Here is a 21,643-nt window from a genome sequence, read left to right on the forward strand (position 1 = left end):
CTACCTGTGTCCAGGTTGTGATGCAGTAACCCGGGTGGGGAAAAAGGCAGCAGACTGGGACCACTTGCAGCTGATGTTTTGAAATTGCTCAGATTGGACTTTATGCTGATGAGCTTTTTGAGAGACAGGTTTTTGTCAGTTATAATCAGATATTTAATGTGTGTGTTAACTTTGCCATTAACTATTAAAAGAGATAATACAAATTTATCTGGGGAGTTGTTAGAGTGTTTGATTTTGTTTAGATTTTTGTTTAGTTAATTCTTTGGTTTATTATTGATTTCATTTTCCTGTATAGTTCTGTACATGTTGTGTGTAGTCTTACTGAGTTTATTAGCCAGGTAAATCTGGTAGGGGAGATGGGTTTGGTGTGAGGAGATAGTGGGAATGGTATGGTCTAGAATGATTAGGTGGCAGGTGTAAGTGTGTGTAGAGAAGAGGGGTCAGGCGCGTGTGCTCTGCTGAAAGGAATGCTGCCACATGTTCTTCATGTATCGTTTGTTGCCTCTTCACGATCTTTTATTGTAAGTTTTGATAGGATTAATTAAAAAAAAAACAAAAATATCAGAGCTCTGGAAAAAAAGAACTCCTGTCTGCTGCGGCTCTTTTTACCATCACACTCCATACCTCAACACCACTTGGCATTTCCATCCGGTTTGTGAGGTTCTCAACATCTGAAACCTTACAAAGACATAGCTGCAAAAGAACAAAATTTTCCTCGATGTAACAGAAAAGTGATAGGTTTAAATGTGACACACTACCATTCAGAAGTTTGGGCTCCTTATTTATGAAAGAAAAGCTTTTTTTTTTCACTGAACATAACATTAAATGAATCAGAAATAGAGTCTAGACATTGCTAATGTGGTAAATAACTATTCTAGCTGGAAATGGCTGATGCTTAACGGAATATCTACATAGGGATACAGAGGAATATTTCCAGCAACCATCATTCCTGTGTTCTAATGCTACATTGTGTTAGCTAATGGTGTTGAAAGGCTATTTGATGATCAGAAGACCCTTGTGCAATTATGTTAGCACATGAATAAAAGTGCGAGTTTTCATGGAAATCATGAAATTGTTTGAGTGACCCCAAACTTCTGAAGTTTTTGTGTGAGAGTGCAGCTGACAGTGATCAGAGCTGGTGTGGCTTTAACTCTCACCCCTCCTCCTCACGGGCAGCAATGACATCACCGGGCGGCTCAGCCAATCACAGAGGCTCTACGCTCAGGCTGAAGGAGAGCTGTGTGTGTCAGTGTAGCCGCTGCTGTGCATTTACTTGTGTGTATGTATGTAAGTGTGCGTGTGTGCGTGTCTGAATGCGAACAAGTTGATTTTTTTTTTTTTTAAATTTTGGCCACATCTTTGAATTAAGCCCTGGAAGTGAGTGTCGGCTGCGGCTGGTGAGAAGAAACAGACTTTGTAACGTAGACTCTAATGAACTCGACAATATGAAGTTTGCTACGTCCAGCCTTTGAAAACAAGCCGCATCTACGCAGTTTTTTATCCATTTCGGCGTATCATTTTTATCGACAGCAGCTAACTTGGAGCTAAGAGTGTGCGGCTGCTTACGGCGGTGTTTTTGTTTTTGTTTTTTGTGGTTAGCGAGGTTGGAAGTCAAGCGTGCCTTGTTTTAAATGCGTAAAGTCGCTGATGTTAGCTAATGAAGTTGTAGTAAGCGTCGCATAAGAGCCAGTGATACACACGGCGCTAATTGTAGGGATAAGCCATAAAGTACTCCAGAAAAATGCTAAAAACGCTCACGAAGAAGCTAAGAAGACATTCACTCAATGAGATACATCCTTTTCAACTGAAGGTAAGTTTGACTGAGTTACTATTTGCAGACTTACAATTAAAATATGCGTGTCAGCACACTTAAAGAGCACTAAAACACACATACAAAGGAGCTGAGAAAGAAATGAGCTCGTCTGTGAACTGCGTGGCTTTACCTTTGTCTTGTGACTTGAGCTTAAACATTATGAGGACTCCCACTGTAACCTTGCTCATTAACGCTGTCCTTGTTTCTCTTTCATATTTACACACACACACACACACACACACACACACACACACACACACACACACACACACACACACACACACACACACACACACACACAGCCAGATAGACAGCATACTGTTCTGTTGAGCCTCTCTGGAAATATTCACTTTAGGTGGAGGTACTTTCTGCTTCTAAGCACCTCAGCCCATTCATAACCATGTTAGGATGAATTTACTCTTCAAGGCGTATGCAGGGCTGCGCGTGAGGAAACCTAAGATCCACATTGCTACATGTCAACACATTCTTCCACTTACACATGGACACTCATTGACTCATAAACTGTAGATCATCTGTTTGTCATTTCGAGGAAACAGAGAGTGATGTGTCCACACTCATTGGCCTCACTTCTCTTGTGTGTCAGAGGGGATAATCTGCTGGAGTGCCACTTTTGTGTCCTTATCCAGGTTTTTCGTCTTACACAGAGCCTGTATTTTCCACATGGAAATAGCTGGTGAGAAAGAGTGAATAGTAGTGACAGCTCATTCAGACGTATACAAATACTAGAAAAAGCAAACATTCCAGTACAAACCTTATTGTCGTGAGCTATAATTGTGTCAACATGTACATCTTCAACCTCCAATTTTCCACAACAGAACCCATGTAAGTGCTCCTCAATTGTTACTGCCCGCTCAGTTTGCATAATGCCTCTTTTTGGTGAGTAGAAGGGTGAATTGTATCCTGCATGGGTCACTAACTTGCTCCGTCCACAACACTGTTGTGCGTCAACCAACTGTATAGTCGCATGGCAGCCATTTTGTGCCAAAGTGCTCCTGTTCAAAGGCCTGGTGGTGGATACAAGGGAAAGTGTGCCATCTCTATTGTCTACGTTTGTTTGTGTTTGTTGCTCTGTTCAGTGGTAGAATCCTTTCTGCTGGAAGTGGTTAGGGCGATGGGGAAAGTGAATTGTGAGCAGTGACTAGGCCTAATGCCTACACCCCGTACTAAAATGCAGCTTCATGGAAGCTATTTGACATGCCTCTGAAGCTCCTACACTGATTATTTATGAGGAATTCTCACTGTAAACAGCCCTGATTAGGCCATCTGAATAGGAAAAACCAGTGAGAAACCTGCTCCAGGACCTGCAGCCTTGCATCATGACAGATTGGAAAAGTGTCAGTCAGCATAAACCGGGGAGTTAGCTTTGACTGAAATAACTTTCAAGGATAATTACAGTTTATTACATTCTTATTTTTTATAGTTTTGGCCCAAAAAAATTCCTGTTATTAGTAACTGTAACACTGTATCAGCATGTTAAGTGCTGAGATCCGGGAGTGAAGCAACAGTCAGGAAGTCTGTAAAGGGCTGCTCCAGCTAATTTATCAGTATTTTATACCCTAACTGTTAAAGTGATTTAGCAGTCAATGGTAACTTTCTTGCTTGATACAACTAGTACATTTTGTGGGATGTTTTACAGTCAAAGTATCTATTTCCAGTGCTCTCTGATGACAGTACTATGTTTAATGTCACTGTTTCTAAATTTCTCAAAACTAGTTTGACCTTTCTATATTGCAGTTCCTTCTTACCAGCCAGCATGTGTGCATTAAGCTAATACTGGCTCATGCATTTGCTTGGATGACTCTAGTGCACTTCCACAAAGTTCAAGAACTGGTGAGAGACAGGCTTTTAGTCCTTGTATGGGTGTAGCACTGAAATCTCTGGATCCCACATTTCCCATAACAGCTCAACAGCAGATTTTTTTTTTGGACTTGGTCTGCCTGCATGATGATGAATACCGATGTCGTACAAACTCCTTGCCCACAGTTTGTAGTGCAGGCTTTCCCTTAAAATATTGTCGGCTCCAAACCCCAGCGGAGATTACTTTAATGACACCATCAGGGGTTATTTCCTCAGACTTTAGAAAGTTCTTTTCCAGAGCCAGAGAACATATTCTGCAACTGCTATTACAGATTGGGTAGTACTGCCCATGACCAGTCATGCATCAAATGTCGTTTGTTTGCCTCTTTAACCAAATAACAATGCTGTTGGCTGGTTTTAAAGGGTGCAGACAAGCTCAAGTGCTGACAGCTCGTTGGAAGGTGCAGTTGCTTGGATCAGGTTATTTGGAAGATGGATTTTATTGTTTCTGACAGCAAAACAAGGTTGGGTTGTGCTGTGTTCTGAGCATCTGTTTTAGTTAAAGGTCTGGTGGGAACCCCATTTCAGTCCATGTTTCATTATGGCTGATTACTGACATTCATTGTTTTGATAGCAATAAATAAAAGCAGAAATTTGATTGTGGTTTAATTTAGGTTGAGTGTTTGCTGTAAACCTTGGCCTGCTTTTCACTGGTACCTCAGATAATATTTGAGTTAGAATTGTGTTGCACTGAATGGCTGAGGGCAAACTGACCATTTCAGGATAGTTGGAAGGGGACTAAAGGTCTCCTGAGGTCCTGTTACTGTATTATTCCCCGGAGCTAACATTGATCTAGACTGCTTTATAGGGAAGAACCATTGAGGTGTGGGAGAAAGAGAATCAACCATCTCTGACCCTCAGCTGTGTGTTTTTATGAGGGGCAATGGAGTGTGACAGTGTCCATGACAGTGTGGAAGGACAGAGCAAAGCTGATATGTGTGTGAACTGGGTGGTGTGTGTGTATGCTGTGACATTGCCATTGATCCAGCTTAGCAAGCTGCTCAGTGATGCAAGGGACTGACAAGGATTTCATTCAACTGTTCTTGACACACAAACACACAACTCTTTGTGTGCCTTTGCGTGTATGCACAAAAGCAGTTTTTATGCCTTATTCATGTAGTCTCACTGTCACTTTGCTTGTTTGTCTGAGATCCTAGAATGATATCAAGTAGCCTGCAGTTACATGTCTTATTACGTACTGTAATATAAATAAGAATGTAAAACCAATTTAGACAACACAATCTGTAAATCAAGAGGCTAGCAAGTATACGTGCAAATACGTAGCCTCAAATGTCTCAGATTAGACTATTAAATTGACATGAACTTGAATTTCATCTTATCTTCTTCAGTTATCTGTAAATGTTGTGCACAGGATATCACAGCAGAGATGATATTCTCTAATACGAACGATGTGCAAATACGTTGAAGTTCACGCTGTTCTGTTGCAGCATTTCAGATTTTGAACTATTCTAAACATAAATATGCTACTCTTCAGTCAAAGTGTATATCTGTAAATTGAATTTTTAAATATTATACAACTTCATGGTCAATTTGCAAGTGTGAGAAAATATCTGAAATGAGCTTTCAAGCTAGTCGGAGGCAGTTTTTCCCAGTGGCATCTCAGATCCATGCTGCTCTTGTAGCTATTAGCAGTTCACATCCTCACCTCAAACCTCACTGGAATATTTGTCTTGCAAAGCGTCAGTGCCGTCCTATTTATGTTCTGGACAAGATGATGGATAGACCTGAAGATAATATTTGAATGTTATCAGTGTAGAAGTGATTACGTAACTGTGGTTAGTACACTAAACACTGGGTCATTAAGCCTTTAAATGCCTTTTCCCACCTGTTTTCAGCTTAGCATACATCCTTCACCATGGTGGGTTTTCATTCTGAATGCAGCGCTAATGACTAATAGGTGTGTGGGGAAGGATGTGACTGTGGGTGGTCCTGATTGAATATTTGACTGGGTTGTGTTTGTGCGCTTCATACATACGTTGTCTGCTTTCTGTTTTTAATTGGTGAAAAAAAAGAAGATTTTTGTACTGCTCCTTATGGTGCTCACTGGTCACAAACTCTTGGATCCTAACATACTCTGGTCCACCTGTGCAAGTGTTAACGGCATCTAGTTTTCATGCATTTTATCTGTGCAGCGACGAGGCCAAAGTATGCTATAAGCCACAACTTTGATACTTTAGAGTCAGCTTTCTACTTCTTATCAAAGCGCTGACATGAGAGTCACCCTATTCTTCATCCAAGACCGACACTTGTGGAAAGGCAGCATCCACGCCTAGATGGATGATTGTAGTGTGAGGCTGCCCTGTACAGGTTAAAGTGGTGCAGTCCAGCCTTACCTACAACATTATACAAGAGCTTAAAAAAGACTGAACCACTGGAAATGAGAAATCTAACGGGAACAAACACACACACACTACAGGTAAATGTAGTGCGACTGCTAACATTTTAGTTTCATTATTAGCAGTATACTTTGTGTATTTACAGGTAAAATTGCATGAAAGCGCCAGCTATCGCCATGGATGTGGTGCAACAGTACAGTACGATGGTGAAACCCTGTCACTCCTCTCTCACCGTAACTCTGCCATCCTGTCTAACCAGAATGTCAGTTAGACTCAAGTGTTTGTTGTAGCTAGCTATGCCAAAGCAGTAACCATATCAGATGTGGTTCACTGAGGAACACATGCAAAGTTCCCTTGCTCTCCCTCATACAAACGCACACTGCATGAAGTACACATGAACATTTGAAACAAGAATTCTGTACATTCTGATGTCAGATAACTGTCTGACACATAGCTCCACTGTTTAGGAAATGGAAAGGGCTAGAACAGTGTTAAAGTGAAACTTATTCAAATGCTTGCACATGCAACCTTTTTTTATACACAGTTGAATTGTTATGTGTTATTTGAGCTATTAACTACTGTGTCTAAAGAGATCCCTAGGGGGGAGGAAAGACCAAATCATTGTTGTCAGTTTAGATTTGTGTTTTCTTGTAGGACAGACAGTGATTGGTCGGTGGTGAAACTTTTAGACCTCCACAGAAATAGAAGCTGCTAACTCTGTGGCTTTCATGATGCAAATTTTAGTGAAAATAAGTAGTCATTGTGTTGATTTCACTGAGCAGATTTAAATGTCTGAGACTAAACTCGTGTCTCTTCAGAGTAAAATTAAGACATGTTTATGAACCACCAGAGTCACTTTATTCTTAGCATCCTGCTGTAGTAAATTTAAATGGGATTTCAGCTGTTTCATGCATGTTCCCTAACAATAATTCACTGTAGTGAACAATGTAGCTAAAGCTCTGAGCCAACCACTTGCCAAACTCCATTTCCTTCTCACAGTTATTACTCAGTGTAATTTTCCAGTGAGTTTATGAAGTGACGCTGTTTAACTTGAGACGCCTCCACAGCCAAGGTGTTTTGTCTTTGGGGATGTTCATTGAGAATCTGTTCCACAGCTCGCATACTATTGAAAAAAGGCTGCACTCAGGCCTTGCCCAAATGTTTTTTCTGTCTACAAATGTGCCCTTTGTTGGACACCTTGACATGGGTACAATGCTGGAACACTAGACCAATTCCAATGTTAAATCTTCCGACTTTTGTTTAGCTTTTTTTGGCTCATCATGCTGTTTTTTCTTTCTTGATTGACATCATAAAGCCTAGAAACTGTGCTGAAGTCAACAGTGTATGAGATTAGGACATATATTTGATTTATAGTCATTTTGGGAAACCTAAAAGTTACAGAGGAACTGGTAATGATAGAAAGTGTTGTTTGATTTTTTTTTTTTTAGCACTTAGATTTAGATGTGTAGCACTCTGATGTAGCTGACTGACTTCAACTGTCTGGGAAACTGTACATTAACATTTACACTATGTATGAAGTGAATACCTTCCTTCCCTTATTGGGCTTTGAAGCACTGGCTCCTTTCTCCTCTTTTCACTCTTTTGAAGAGCTTCTGAAAAAAAGAGGTGTGTGTGTGTGTGTGTGTGTGTGTGTGTGTGTGTGTGTGTGTGTGTGTGTGTGTGTGTGTGTGTGTGTGTGTGTGTGTGTGTGTGTGTGTGTGTGTGTGTGCGTGTTACAGCGTGGAAGGGAGGACACTATGCATGTTTGTGTGGATGAATGTGTGTCAGCATACACACACATGCACAAGCACAGATGGCAGCTGCTCAGCGAAGCCTCGGAGTGGTAATTACTGAGTGTGAGGCGCATTACTTAACTCTTAGCGTTGCAGTCTGCAGGATATCTGTATTGTTGCTGCTGCTGTAGAGGAGGAATTGATTTTAAAGAGACAGACTGCTTTAGGTTGTGGGAAAGAAAAAGAAGTCTGCACTTAAACAATACTGTGACTGACCTTTGTGCCCCCTTTTGCAAACATCAGTATTATACAGTTTGTATTATGATGCTTGTTGTTTTTCTTGTAAGTACATTAGAGATGTCTGTGGCAAACTAAGAACACTTAGTAAACAAGTTAGAATTTAAAGATGTGTTTTCTGTTTTTGACCTTTGTGGGAGTCTGTGCACACCTGAATTTTAATCTGTTCTAATACTTGTGATAAACTATATCCAAGTCCAAACTAGGTTAATTATTGAGCCTCTTAACTATGAATGAGTTAGTTTTTAGTGGTGCTTTGTAGCTTTTATCCTGATCCTTTATTTTGTTCAGTCAAACTGAAAGCATTATTTACACTTTGTCCAAATCAAAATTAATTAACAAAAGAATAAGATCAGACAGATAAGAATATATAAGAATCTCTATAAGAATAGAGATCATTGCTACAGCAGGGAATCTAAGAGTTTACTCTGCCATGGTATATTTGACCTACAGTGCAAACTGATTCCTTTTTCCAGATTTCTTATCATGGCAGTGGAGAGGGAGGGGAGAGTGATGACTCAGAAGGGGAGAACCAGGAGCTCGCACAGATTGACAGAGGTATGTGCGTAATTGCCGGTCACATCATTTGACTGCAAACAGATAATGATTTTCTTCATCACCTAATGATTACAGTTGAACATAAATAAGAGCGCATGGATTCTTATACAACTAGGCCTCCAACGTCTCCTTTGACATTTTCTGCTTCTCAACTCCTCCAGAGAGACGGAGAAATTGTGCCCTCACCCCCTTGGCCACCAGCCAGCAGCACAACCAAGGTCCTCTGTCTCCGGCCCGGTTACGACGCCTCCGCCTCCTTTTAGATGCCAATCTGGACCGTCACTCTTCAGAGGAAGAACTTGAGCGAATCAGCTGCGGTGACAACAGGAAGTGGATGTCTGCACTTCCCCAGCGCCACAGCGATCACCACAGCAGCGCCTCCAGTGATGAGGAGGTGCGGGACCTCTGTGGCTGTGGGTCACCGGCTGCCTCTGCCAGGCCGCTGGTTGAGCCCGGTGCTTGTCTGGCTGCCTCCCCCAGTCCTGTCCTTTTCAGCTCCAGCCCACCACGTAGCCTCAGGCCACCCCCTATGCGATTTCAGCTGCAGGTGGTACAACCAGTTGCACGGCCCATCATTTTGACCCACTTTGACCAGTCGGCACCTTACCGAAAATATCGGCACAGCTACGGAGGAGAGCCAGGCAGACCCAGTCTGGACTTAGAAAAAATGCAACAGGTTAGTAGTCCAAGCTTTAACTACCAAGAGCACCAGTCTATGGCCAACATGTCTGCTGCGATAAAATACTTTTCTGTATAATAGGCAGAAAACTATGGCATTTGCTGAGCATAGTCAAACTATTATGGCCCCACCTATTGTAAAAAGTTAAGAAATAGCTGTTGTTTATTCTGTCCAACACATTGGACCAGGTGAGTAATAAACACTGCAGTCTGTTGGCACTCAGCATAAGTCATTAACTCTCCACTTTCACATCATTAACTTATCATTACATAACAGTAGTAACATATTAACAATATGACAGCAGAGGTAGTAAATAGGGATGGCAGTCTGAAAGGTTCTTCTGGAAGCAAACGTTTATGTAGAAAATGAAAATTTGAATTATGTGAAACTCATCTAAAGAGTAAGACCAGTACATACTCAGTATTATAGTATTATGAGTACTAATGTATTAAAGTAGCATTGTAGTACTGTAATTTGTTGAGGCAGAGATAATTAAGACATTTTCAGTAATTAAGCTGCAATACATTAGATTTTGTATATCATATGTTTTGTATTTGACATGTAAATATATGTTGAGGCATGAGAAGTACAATTATTTCCATTTAAATTTTAAAAAGCGTAAAGCTAAAGTTCAAAATCACTGGAAAGAATTGTGATCCAGATCGTGGATCGTGAGTCTACAAAAGACCCTCATATAATCTGTAGGCCACATTGCCCACCTGCCATACTGTTCCTTGGACTCTTAGTATCTGATTTATTGTCATCAGTTGGTAGTTGGTATCAATTTTTGCAGTAGTTTTTTTTTTCCTAAAATCCTTGACAGACTCATTCTCTGTATGCATTTTCTTATGCTCCACATTATGACACAAGATTGTGTGATGTCGCCTTATTAGCTCAGGATGGCCTTTCATCTCTAAATATCAATTTCACCATTAGCTGAAGTACATTTCTTAGCATTAGTAATGCAGTTTAATATTTAACACCACAGCAATATGTCCATCTCACTGAATATGGTAAAAGTACAAAATGGCAGATGAGCCTTGAACTACCCCCCTGAGCAAATCAAACAGCGATCTCGGGTCGAGGCTTCGGTCCAAAAATACAACGATGACTACCCTCCAAACACACACACACACACACACGGTCATGCAAAATGTGCACGCTCGCGCAGCCAAACAAAGTCTTCCCTTTCCATAGCCGGACGCTCGCCACCACGGTGGTCTGGCTGGAGAGGGATGAAGGAGAGGGAGGCACGGACGGCAGATGTCCGCCCTCGTTTCTCACAAAGGCTGGTGAGCGAGGGGAAACGATGGAGGGGTGGAGGCAGAAGGAGAGGATTAAATAAACAACAGAAAAACGACAGCCACTAATGAGTCATGGAGAAGCTGGTCCACTAATCATTAAAATCCAATAGACTTGTTGGCCCACATCACGGATGGAAAAGGGTGTGTGCATCTGTGTGTGTGTGTGTGTGTGTGTGTGTGTGTTTCGGTGAGTTGAGCGTGTGTGTTTGCAAAGAGAGAAACTGCAGGTTTCAGGGGTCCATATGTCCATGGGGTTTTTAGAGGGAAGGAACAGATGATGAGAGACAGCGGGCAGCAAAGAGCGAGGTGAAGAGAAAAAGAGGAAAAGTGTGTGTGTGTGTGTGTGTGTGTGTGTGTGTGTGTGTGTGTGTGTGTGTGTGTGTGTGTGTGTGTGTGTGTGTGTGTGTGTGTGTGTGCATCCATCATCCTGCCTGTCTGTTTGTGTCTGCATGTGTACATCCTCCTGTCTGATTTTGTAGCTGTATCAGTGTGTGTGAGTGTGTGTGCCCACTCAGTCAAGTGGAATGGGAGGTGCTGCAGGGAACACAAAAGGGGGCCTATAGAGGTAGCTAGCAGACACAGCAAGAGTCTCCCATTAACCCTTTAGCTGGACAACTTCCAGTCACAAAGTCTGCCTCCACTTCTGCACCAGCACAGTGTAATTTCTTCTGCAGATGCTGTCCTGGGGTTAAACCCATAGAAAGTAAAAAGACTGACTTGGTTCTTGTTAAAATGCACTTTTAAAGATGTAAAATCCAGGGAATTCTGCATCATATGAGATGATGGGTTGCCGAATGTGTCCAATGCAGTGCTCTCTAACACATTAATTTCAGACTATTAGTGTACTTTGGGAAGTTTTCTGTTTAGAATGGTTTGTCTGTGTTGTGGAAGGAGTAAAATGTCTGGTACCAATTTAGAAAAAAATTTCATATTAAACGAGTAATTCGTCCGTTGCATCAGAAAAGTTTTAGTTTTTGATTTATTGAATCCAAACAAGTTTATTGGAAGGGCACTGAAACAAATTGTAATTATGGTTTCCCCTGGGCAGAAGATCCAAGACTGTCTAGCACAACTTACCTCATCATTTTCTTTAAGAGAGGGTTGAAAGTTCAGGGGGTTGTTTTATTTTAGTCTCTGATAATCCCTAATGCAGGTTAATCCATGCTGAATTGTACAGTTGTGACCGTGTCATTATTAATGTAATTACAGAAGAGCAACAGTTTGTGTGGCAGATGCTGGTCATATATGGTCCATCTCTACAAAGTGTAATAACACACACCTGTTGCTCTGCTAGCCATAGAGGTATTTTTAGAAACTATATTTGCTAGGTTACCTCAATTCCAGCTACTTTCCATGCATAATGGAGTATTAAAAGTACTCTACTCTTGAAACAGCTGTTGGTTTCTGTTCATTTTATTGTCGTTAGAAAACCCACCGGCTGAGACTTCCTTGCGATGGGCAATGTATTAGTCAGTTATATTTTGGGTGTTTCATGCTTTAAAAATAAGCTCAATTATGGAATAATGTCTTCAGAAGTTCAGGTAGAATCAGCTGTGTTGATGTTTCAAAGGTTGGCTTCAAAATCTGGTCTGACTTTAATGAATAAGACATAAACAATGATTATAGGCCTTACTAGGGTTTAGAATGGAAAAGGCAAGTCTTGACAACTTAATTTGTATGGCAGGTTTCATATATGACAAGCTAATCTAAGTTACTGAAACAACAGCAGAACAAACTGTAAATGTCCAAGCATCACACAGGGACAAAACCTTTAAAATCCGCTGTGTTCTCCATGAATAACTGCAACACTCAGTCAAAACAGTTAGCTAGCTTGCAAGTCACGACCTGTTGGCCGTGTGTGTGTGTGTGCGTGTGTGTGTATAGCTTTAGTCGAGCGTTGTGTGGGGTGGTGATGGACACAATGATTCTGCCTCAGAGTGGTGGATGTGTAGGATGAAACGAGAGGATAAAATTATCTATCACTTTAATTTCCAGGTAGATAGGCTCATTGAAAGTTTAAAGTGGACCTGTAGAACATGAGATTTCAAAATGTAGGTACTTTTGTTTGCATTTTCAAAAGCTCAATTACATACAAAGGACACATCTCTGTTTTTTTTTTTTTTAATTCCTGCTCAAGCAGCTCACACCCAAATGGACTGCAGTGCCACTGATATGAAGAAGATAAGGGTTGGCAGGAGGTGAGCATGAGGGCAAGTGCACACCGGCTCTCTCCCACATCGCAGCAGCAGGAGTCTTGTGTTTCCATTCTTTCCTGTGCTCCCTTCCCCCTTGGAAGCTACCTCCCAAACTTGAGACAATTCGATGATTGTGTGGTCCCTCCACCCCCACTGTTTTTTTGAGAATAGTGGTGCTGCGTGGACATGAAGGGGAGTGGGAGACAGGATATTGCATAAGCTTCATTGACCAACTGTTTAGTTTAGTGGGACAGCTGGATTTGCCTCACTTCCTTGATCATCCTGATTCAACATTAATTGACTGGCCTGTTTTACTTCTTGGCACGTCATATGTTGCTTTTGCAATGTAGCGATTACTGTTCAAATAATGGTTTTGAAATGGCTGACTGTTGTAATATGCTCTAATACAATCAATATTCACACACACACATAAGCCTGGAATGAGCTTTACACTGCAGGGTTTTTGCATTACAAAAAGTTTATTGTACGAGACAAAGTTTGCAGATTACACACGTAACATAACTTTCCCACCGCTTTGGGATCGTCACTGTCACAGAGAAGCTGCTGCAAAATATCTCATGTTGACAGCCAGCAAGTGTATGCCCCTCCATAGCTGTCATTGTCTATTCTTGTTCTCCACAGAAAATGCTGCTGAAAAAGAACTGTGGAGGGAAAACGCGGACTATAAAGATCCGGGTGAGTTCATTTTTATGCAGCTTACTTTCCTATGCAAAGAAACAATACCAGTTGTATTTTGTCAGCATAAATGCACAAAGTGTACACTACCGTTCAAAAGTTTGGAGTCACTTACAGATGCCCTTATTTTTTAAAGAAAAGCAGTTTTTTCCAATGAAGATAACATTCAATGAATCAGACATTGCTAATGTGGTGAATGACTATTCTAACTGGAAACAGCTGATTTTTAATGGAATATCTCCATAGGGATACAGAGGAACATTTCCAGCAACCATCACTCCTGTGTTCTAATGCTACATTGTGTTAGCTAATGGTGTTGAAAGGCTCATTGATGGTTAGAAAACCTTTGTACAGTTATGTTAGCACATGGATAAAAGTGTGAGTTTTCATGGAAGACATGAAATTGTCTGGGTTACCCCAGACTTTTGAACAGTAGTTATAATTTATGTTTAAAGTGCTCTTACTGATGGTTGTTATTCCAAAAGTTGTATCTGCTATGGTATTTTCATGCGCCTCTTGCTCAGAACCTTACCATGGCTTGTAAAGGACAACATCTCCAGCTGAACTGGCAGTATGTGTAATTTTTTAGGCTGTGAAGAACCCGATGCCTACTGCTCCCCCACATCTTGCTTGGGGACAGGATCTGAACACCTTTTTAAACTGGGGAAAATATATAGTAATCAGCACATCCTGCAAATGTGTACTATTAAATTTAGTACAACCCCAGTGGCTGTTTGTGTTCACTTACACTTCTAAGTACAGAGAAGTGGGAATTCTTTTGTGTTTAGTTTCAGTTCTGAATAAAATCCTGAATCTCATTTGTATGCTTTGCTCTGTGGGATGTCTGCTGGGTCACAAGTTTAAAGCAGTATGTTTATTTTCTAAGCATTTGCACCCCTTCCCCAATATTGCCTTGTTTTCTCTGTGAGTCCGGCGAGTGAATAAATAAAACTGTAATGGCCAAATGATATGAAGACACACACTTGCATACAGAGACTTTCCCTTTTATGTGACTGATAACAGGCAGTCCAGATCAGGGTGTCCATTACAGCAGTGATAAGGTTGCAAGGTTGCTTGGCCCCCGTGAACAGCCTGGCCTGTCTTGTCGCCAGCACCTTGATCTCCATCCAACTGCATACTGGGACAGCATCTGGCTACAGCGTTTGTTCCCGTGCCCTGCTCGCGACAGAGTCATGCCTGAGACGTCTGTGTATCTGATAGCACCATCAGTTTCTTTTTGCAAACAGCACCCAGCTACCCAGTTCACTGCAGTGATACATAACCCCAAGACACAAGAAGAAAAACGTGCTCTTTTTCTTTCCAGGTTTGTTTGATCTCTTGATCTCACTCAACAACCTTTAATAGCCTGGCTTTCCATTTGTCCCATTAGTGGTCTTGGAGGGACGCATTTACTTGCCTAAAAAGCTCAGTAAATACAAAGGTATTTTCCCAAGGTTCTGTCCTGATTGATGTTCCTGTAAAATGGGTCTCCAAACACAACATTCAATAATCATACACCAACTCAGCACTGCAACTGCGTGCGAGCGATTTTGTTTGCGGCGTGTAAGGGAAGCATGCTGGAGAGTGGACTGGAACAAGCCGTGGTATCTTGGCACAGAGCAGGGCACTCCAGAAGGATGCACAGTGTGGTGAGAAAAGTGACGTTATTATCACGTTGTGTGGGATAGTGTCAGTGGAACCTAATCACACACTTGTTTACATATACACACATACAGCAACTGTCTTCTTGTATACTTTAATCCTCTGTATATGCATTTAGTTATGTATGATGACTACAAATATGTAAAACGAAAAAAGAGGATGATCTTTGAGCATTTTAGGAAGGAAAAGAGAGTGGCGATGAGAGCTAGAGTTGAGGAGGAGGAAGAGGAGGTGGAGTGTGTGCGGTTCCCTTGTGGTGTATTTCCAGGGATGGAGTCATTTTCCATTTATAGCCTGGCCGGCTGCTATCTGTTTAGCTCCACTGATACATGGAGATATTGCTCATTATGCTCTGTTCTCACTGGTGTAGTTGGTAGTGTTGTTGTCCTCGTCAGTGACGTCTTTGGGCACTGGGCTTGTTCCAGTTCATAGATTTTTCTTGAAGTGAGAACACAGTGAGTCTTTGGACTGATGAGCCATTTGGAGGCTCGTGTTGATGCTTTCTACCCTTTGTGTCACTCCATACTGTGCGCCTCCCATCTCTCCTTCTCTCTTACATCTCTTCTCTGTTGGTACCTCTCTGTTTCTGTGTCTCTCTTTCCCACTTTTATCTGTCAGCCCTCAGTTTCCTGGCCAGGATCCAGATGAGACACTGGATCTGGAAGGGGCCCCAGCTTTGAGACTGGATTCAAGCGTTCAAGCATGGGAGTTGTTACAGAGGTTAAGGAGGTCGGTGGGGCTGGTGGTTGCATGCATGAATGTTTTAAGGGGGGAGTCATGTGGAAGCATTAGGAAAACACAGCTTTGGCCACTGTTACTGCTGCTGCTAAGGCCTTCCCCCTCTAGGGGTTGGAGGTGAATAGGAGAGTACCGATGAGAGCTTACCACGCTGTAGCAAGCAAGAGTGATGGCGTCTGGTTTCAGCCACCATAAAGAATGAGCGGAAAGGAGGGCAAAGATTGATTGAGTTGAGGTAAATGATGCAGATATGAACAGAGTGAAGGGGGAACTTTAATTAAAGGAAAATATTCTGCATGGTCCTGGTTTCTGATTGAGGTAAACTTCATTATCGTGAGTACAAGACCAGCGTACGACCAAAGTACAGAGAGCACAGTACTCCACCAAGGCTGCTCAGTTGCTTTTTTGATTTCCAACAAATGAAATCTTTGAAAACATTCGTGATGTGCAGCAGTCGATTTGTAGTAGGATTGCAATCATGTGTTCATTAGCAGGCAGCAGATGTAGCGTTCATTTGTAGTCATAGTTACAGTGACGTCATGCCGCTATCTCACAATGATACAGAAATCTTTAATAAATCCGTGGATCCAGACTATAAGCTGCATCACTGCCAAAATCTAATCATTTGGTCCTTGTGTCATTTCTGACCTTTCCTGAGAATTTCATCCTAATCCGTTGGTCCGTTTTTAAGTAATGTTGCTAACAGACAGACAAACAGACAAACGAGTGCCGATCGTCACATAACTCCTCCAGAGTTATTTACTACGTCTCATTTATGGAGCTACCTCTAGCAGTTAACTGAGCTTTGAGTAAAGTTTGTTTTAATCCTCCAAACCTCAAAACCTGTCGGCGAGTTTATAAACATGTTGCCCTTAGAAATCACCAAAATTGAAGCTTTTATCAGAACAGAACCAACGATCTACTTTCCCACGTTCCTTGAACTAATCATATGTGATGCATGGTTTCATTCCAAAATTATCACCAATTCTAAGTTTGTAAAAACAAATATTTCTCCGCTCGTTGACATAACTGAAAAGCAATGAATACCTTTAGCTGTTACCAACGGTTTGGGACAAAAATTCAAGGACTTTTCTGCAGGCTCTGCTGATATGAAGCAGAGGAAGACAAACATATTCCAGAAATAGAATGGAAAATAAAACATACCTGATCCAAAAATTAAAGCCTGTGTGGCCTAAAAACAATTAGACAGTGGAGAACGTTGTTAATAAATTGGATACAATCAGCATGGTGAAATGTCCCTCTAGAGCTGACGTGCGTGGTAGTATGAAAAATAAAGTTTTTCGAGATTGAAAAAATGCAAATAGTATCTAGTATCTAATAGTATCAAGTATCTATGGTATGTAGCGTCACCATTTTTTCATCAAACAAATTCAACTTTTGCTCTTTCCTTTTTTTTATTTTAATTATTAATGGCTTTAAAACTGTTCTATTTCTCACCAGGTCTGTGCTATTTCCATAGAGGTGCAAGACTTTTTACTGCAGTAAAATATAAAACCCACAGTATATAAAATGTGACAGGAGTAAAAAAAAAAAAACACCCAGAAACCTCCTTGAATTCAGAATGTTAAAGACTGTTTTTGTCCTAACATGTGTTTTAGTGAACTTCAGAGGGCAGATTTTGTTACTAATTGGTTCCAGTAAGACCTCTGTCACCTGCAAGGCAAAGGTTGCATGACTGAGCTAACACTGTTGCTGGTCAGCCAGCTTACTGCCAGCTGAACACTATTGGCTGTGTGTGTTATTACAGTGTTATCTAATTAGGCGACACTAGCCGTGGGTTTGATGATGGATCATTTGAGTAAAGGGTGCCATGGACACGTCTGTCTGTTGTTCACTAGTCATTACAACCCTTTATTCTGATACTTGAAGCTCAGGATGGACACTATGTAGCATGGTTTAACTGCAACTTATAAACTGTGACTGCTCGATCCTGATAAATCCATTCTCCATGTTGGGGATAATTTATGAAGAACTATTGAAGTTGTCGTTTGTTGTGTGTAAATGCACACAACTGTCTCTTTTTGGAACTGTTCATTCAGATCCTGCTGCTTATCCTGCAGGTTTTTAATAAACTCAGAGGAAAAACTCCTGCAAACATCTGGTAGCAACAAACGTAACTAATACACAAATGTTACTACATCCAACCTAGTAGGATTGCTGTAGCAACCTTTTCTCAAAAGTGCTCGTTCAGACATGAAGGCAACACGTTCAGATGCTGTTAGATTAATGGAATTAAGTGCACGTCTTAAAGAGGCTTCTTTCAATCATTTGTTTACTTTTACCTTTTTTTTGTGCTGTTTAATTCACAGTTTGTTAAAACTTAGAGTGGCAGCTTGATTGAAGAGTTTAACTGCATTTTTCTCTGCTGTAGAGTTCTACAAGTTTTCCAGGGAAGTTCATGTCATTAGCTCTATCGATGGTAACTTTTCTCTACAGTACAATCAAAGCAAATGACTCCTATTTAACTGAGACCTCCAGCTGTCTCTGTTGGCCACATGATGCTCACTTTGCGGACTGTAGCAGTTCTTTCCAGACTTTATACTAAACTAAGCTCGTACACTGTTGGTGATATCTTTACGTTCACTGTACATGAGCGCGGTATGAATCCATCCATCATCTGTACACCTCTTAATCCTCATTAGGGTCGCACGGCTGATTTAGGGTGAAGGTAGGGGACACCTGGACAGGTAACAGTCTGTCACAGGACTGTACACACAGAGGCAAACAATCACACTCACATTCACAGCTATGAACAATTTAGAATCGCCAATTAACCTCAGCATGGTATTAGACTGTGAGGAAGCCGGAGAACCTGGAGAAAACCCACACATGCACATGGAGAACATACAAACTCCATGCAGTAAGATCCTGGAAAGCAGGGACTCAAACTGTGGATCTTCTAGCTGCAAGGCACAACTGTGCAGCTCGGTATATGAATCTTCTCATTTAACCTCTTGACACCTGAATTTATTCACAATTAAATTAAAAAAAAACTTTTTTTTTTGCTTTCTAGCTGATGCTAAAATAATTTGGAGATTGTTAATTTATCTGTTACACATAGAACAGATATATAGTAATTATTAGGTCCCATTCATTACAAGTAAACCAGTGCTTGCAAAAGGTTCCGAGGTATGTACTGATGATGCGAATTCATGACAATAGACGTCAAGGGGTTAATTCCTGCTAAGAAAGCAATGAAGCATATTTTCCAGACTGGTGTCTAAGTGAAGGATAAGAACTTGTAATAGCAATAAATCTCTAAAACCTGCCATTATTACTGGTGATTTACCTCAACTTTCCTGCTACTGCTTTTGGTGTCTGCAGGGATTTGCCCTCGGATCGACCCTTCAGAGCCCTAAATGTCTGTTGTGTTGCAGATGTGAACACAGGACGGCACTGTGAGGGTTGTTAACGTGGGTAGGGAGCCGTCCTGATGTAAGACCCACCCGCAGCCACCATATGGAGAACATCTTAGTACAGTTCCCATCTATTAAGTTTACTGTACCTTGCTCTTGGGCTGTGATTTGTTTTACCATGTCTCATTTTTTTGGCCTGTTTATATTAACATCGGTCCATACGACAGCTCTAAGTGGTCTTGGGAATTGATGCTGAGTTACTGTGGCTCGGTTGTCAGTGCTAAATCCCTAAAGATGTTAGCTGAAGTCATAGCAACACCTGTAGCCTCATACGCTCTCCAACTAGGACTTTTATCATGTGCATTGATGTCAGCCGGTACTTTTCCAGTAGCGGTGGGTACTTTCTCTGCAGCTCAGCGGAATCAGTCAGCGTCAGGGATGCATCCGTCTCACCTGCCATAGAGGTGTTTGGTCCACACTGAGAACATACAGCTATCCACATAAACACACCCTCTCCTGTTTTTCCATGGGATCGGCTCAGTGCAGTGAATCTGTCTCGCAGCACCTTCTCTTAAACTTCGCTCCCCCTCAGCAGGCTCTGGAGAAAGTGCTGCCTCACTGCCAAATCCAACAGTCATTTCCTGTCGTTTCCTGCAGGGAGGAAAATGACCAGGGCTAATTTTAGACAGAGGGCTTTTAGAGCTACAAGAAGCAAGGTTCTGCTCAGAGGGGGAATGTCTCTGCAAGCGGAAAAGGATTGATGTCACTAAACCTGTTGCAAGAATGAAAAAAAAAATCTGTGTGAAAATGTTCTAATGATGGGCAGTCATTTTCCACCAGTGCTAGTTTGGTTTTGAGTATCTTCTCTCCCAGTCTTGTGACCCAGCTGCACCTGTACGGTACATAAAGACAAGAATAACTTACATCACTGCTGACATGAATGTAACCACAGTAACTTACACTGTAAGTCAAGGACAGCAGCTAATCCTCCCCATTTCCATCCGGTAAAGCTCAAAGGGGGGATTAACCCAAACACCTACTTCTGGCAGCTCCATGAACTCTCTCTCTCTGTTTCTGTGTCCTCAGAACCTGACTGGCAGCCGTCCTCCGCCCAGGTACACCTACGACCCCTCCATCTTCGCCTTCCGCTCGTTGAGCACCGTGCCCCCCTGCAGCCCCCTGACCCCATCTGAGGATCCTCCCTGCTCATAAGGAAATTCATCCCCCCGCCAGATAATCCTCTCCCCCCTCTCCTCATTCCCAGACAGCTGCTTTTTTGTGGCTTCTGCAGCGAAACCAAGGAGTGACTGTTATGAAAGACATTAGTTTGATGGTCGAGCTACTGCACACTCAGGTAATCCCACCCTATCACTTTGATCCTCACTCTCCAAATCAGCAGGAGCCTTTGGGGAATAAAACGGCCTACCGACATTTTTAAGGATCCTTCAGGTATTGCATATAGTTGTCCCTGAAAAGATCCTGTGATTGGAGAAGGAACGATCAATAAACAAACACGGACTGCGGACCAGAGGTGGTACAAAAGGGACAAGAGCGACCATTTTGAAACCTGAATTTAGTTTTAGGTTGGATCAATAATCAAGGGAAATAATGCATGTAAGACAATCAAATGGTTCCAGGGTTTCTTCCTTTGATGTGATTACTGGACATCTTGCAAGGTTCTTGGTAACTTCATATACTAAACATGGCAAGGTGAGCCATCTGATATCTTGTTATTGTTGAGATGAACATAGACAGTGGTCACATTTGTCTGTCTGAAAAACTACTTCTTTGGATGTGTTATTGAATACGCAGGTCGAGCTATAACAAACATATATGACTGTAGTTCAATAGACGACCTTTGACCTTTGATGATGTACGTTTCTTAATGAATATGTCACTTGTAGTCCAGGTCAAAGTTAAGTACTTGTATCCTCTTTCCTTGCATGAATTCCACTGTTTTGCAGAAAGAGAGATAAGTGAAAATAAGAAAGTCTGACAATAGTTTGCTGCACATTTGGCAAGTGTAAATGGTGCTGTGTTCTGCATAGCCTACTTGTAGTGTGCCATTTTTTTCCCCAATATTGTACCTCATTACTTTCTAGGTAGAAGAGGACCACTGGTGTAACTAAGACATCCCAGTGTTTCTAAAGATCTCTTATTGCCTTGAAATGACATTCCTGTTGTATTGAATGAAACTTGAGGTAGTTCTCAGCTTTTGAAATGAGCTGATGAGTTGATCAAACGCAATGTCACCACTGTAACTACGATTTCGCCGAAGTGAATGTAACATTGTGACATATTTTCGTCCCTTGTTGCACAAAAATGAATCAATAAATGCCCTGTGGCCTCTTGTTTA

At 41.6% G+C, this 21,643-nt stretch overlaps 1 protein-coding gene across 2 annotated transcripts; it reads left to right on the forward strand.

Moving 5' to 3' along the window:
* The first annotated feature begins 1,234 nt into the window (after nucleotides 1–1,234).
* On the forward strand, nucleotides 1,235–21,643 carry si:dkey-16j16.4 (uncharacterized). Of its 2 annotated transcripts, none has more exons than XM_051948326.1 (5): nucleotides 1,235–1,810; nucleotides 8,555–8,636; nucleotides 8,798–9,312; nucleotides 13,457–13,510; nucleotides 15,791–18,286. In XM_051948326.1, exons 1-5 carry the CDS (start codon nucleotides 1,742–1,744, stop codon nucleotides 15,818–15,820), a joined length of 750 nt encoding a protein of 249 aa, XP_051804286.1. In that variant the 5' UTR covers nucleotides 1,235–1,741; the 3' UTR covers nucleotides 15,821–18,286. The 2 variants fall into 2 exon arrangements, with proteins under 2 accessions (XP_051804286.1, XP_022066334.1); XM_022210642.2 differs by lacking the exon at nucleotides 15,791–18,286 and adding an exon at nucleotides 20,374–21,643 and having other exon boundaries at nucleotides 1,238–1,810.

This window comes from Acanthochromis polyacanthus, chromosome 1, assembly GCF_021347895.1.
Source record: "Acanthochromis polyacanthus isolate Apoly-LR-REF ecotype Palm Island chromosome 1, KAUST_Apoly_ChrSc, whole genome shotgun sequence".
Lineage (NCBI taxonomy): Eukaryota > Metazoa > Chordata > Actinopteri > Pomacentridae > Acanthochromis > Acanthochromis polyacanthus.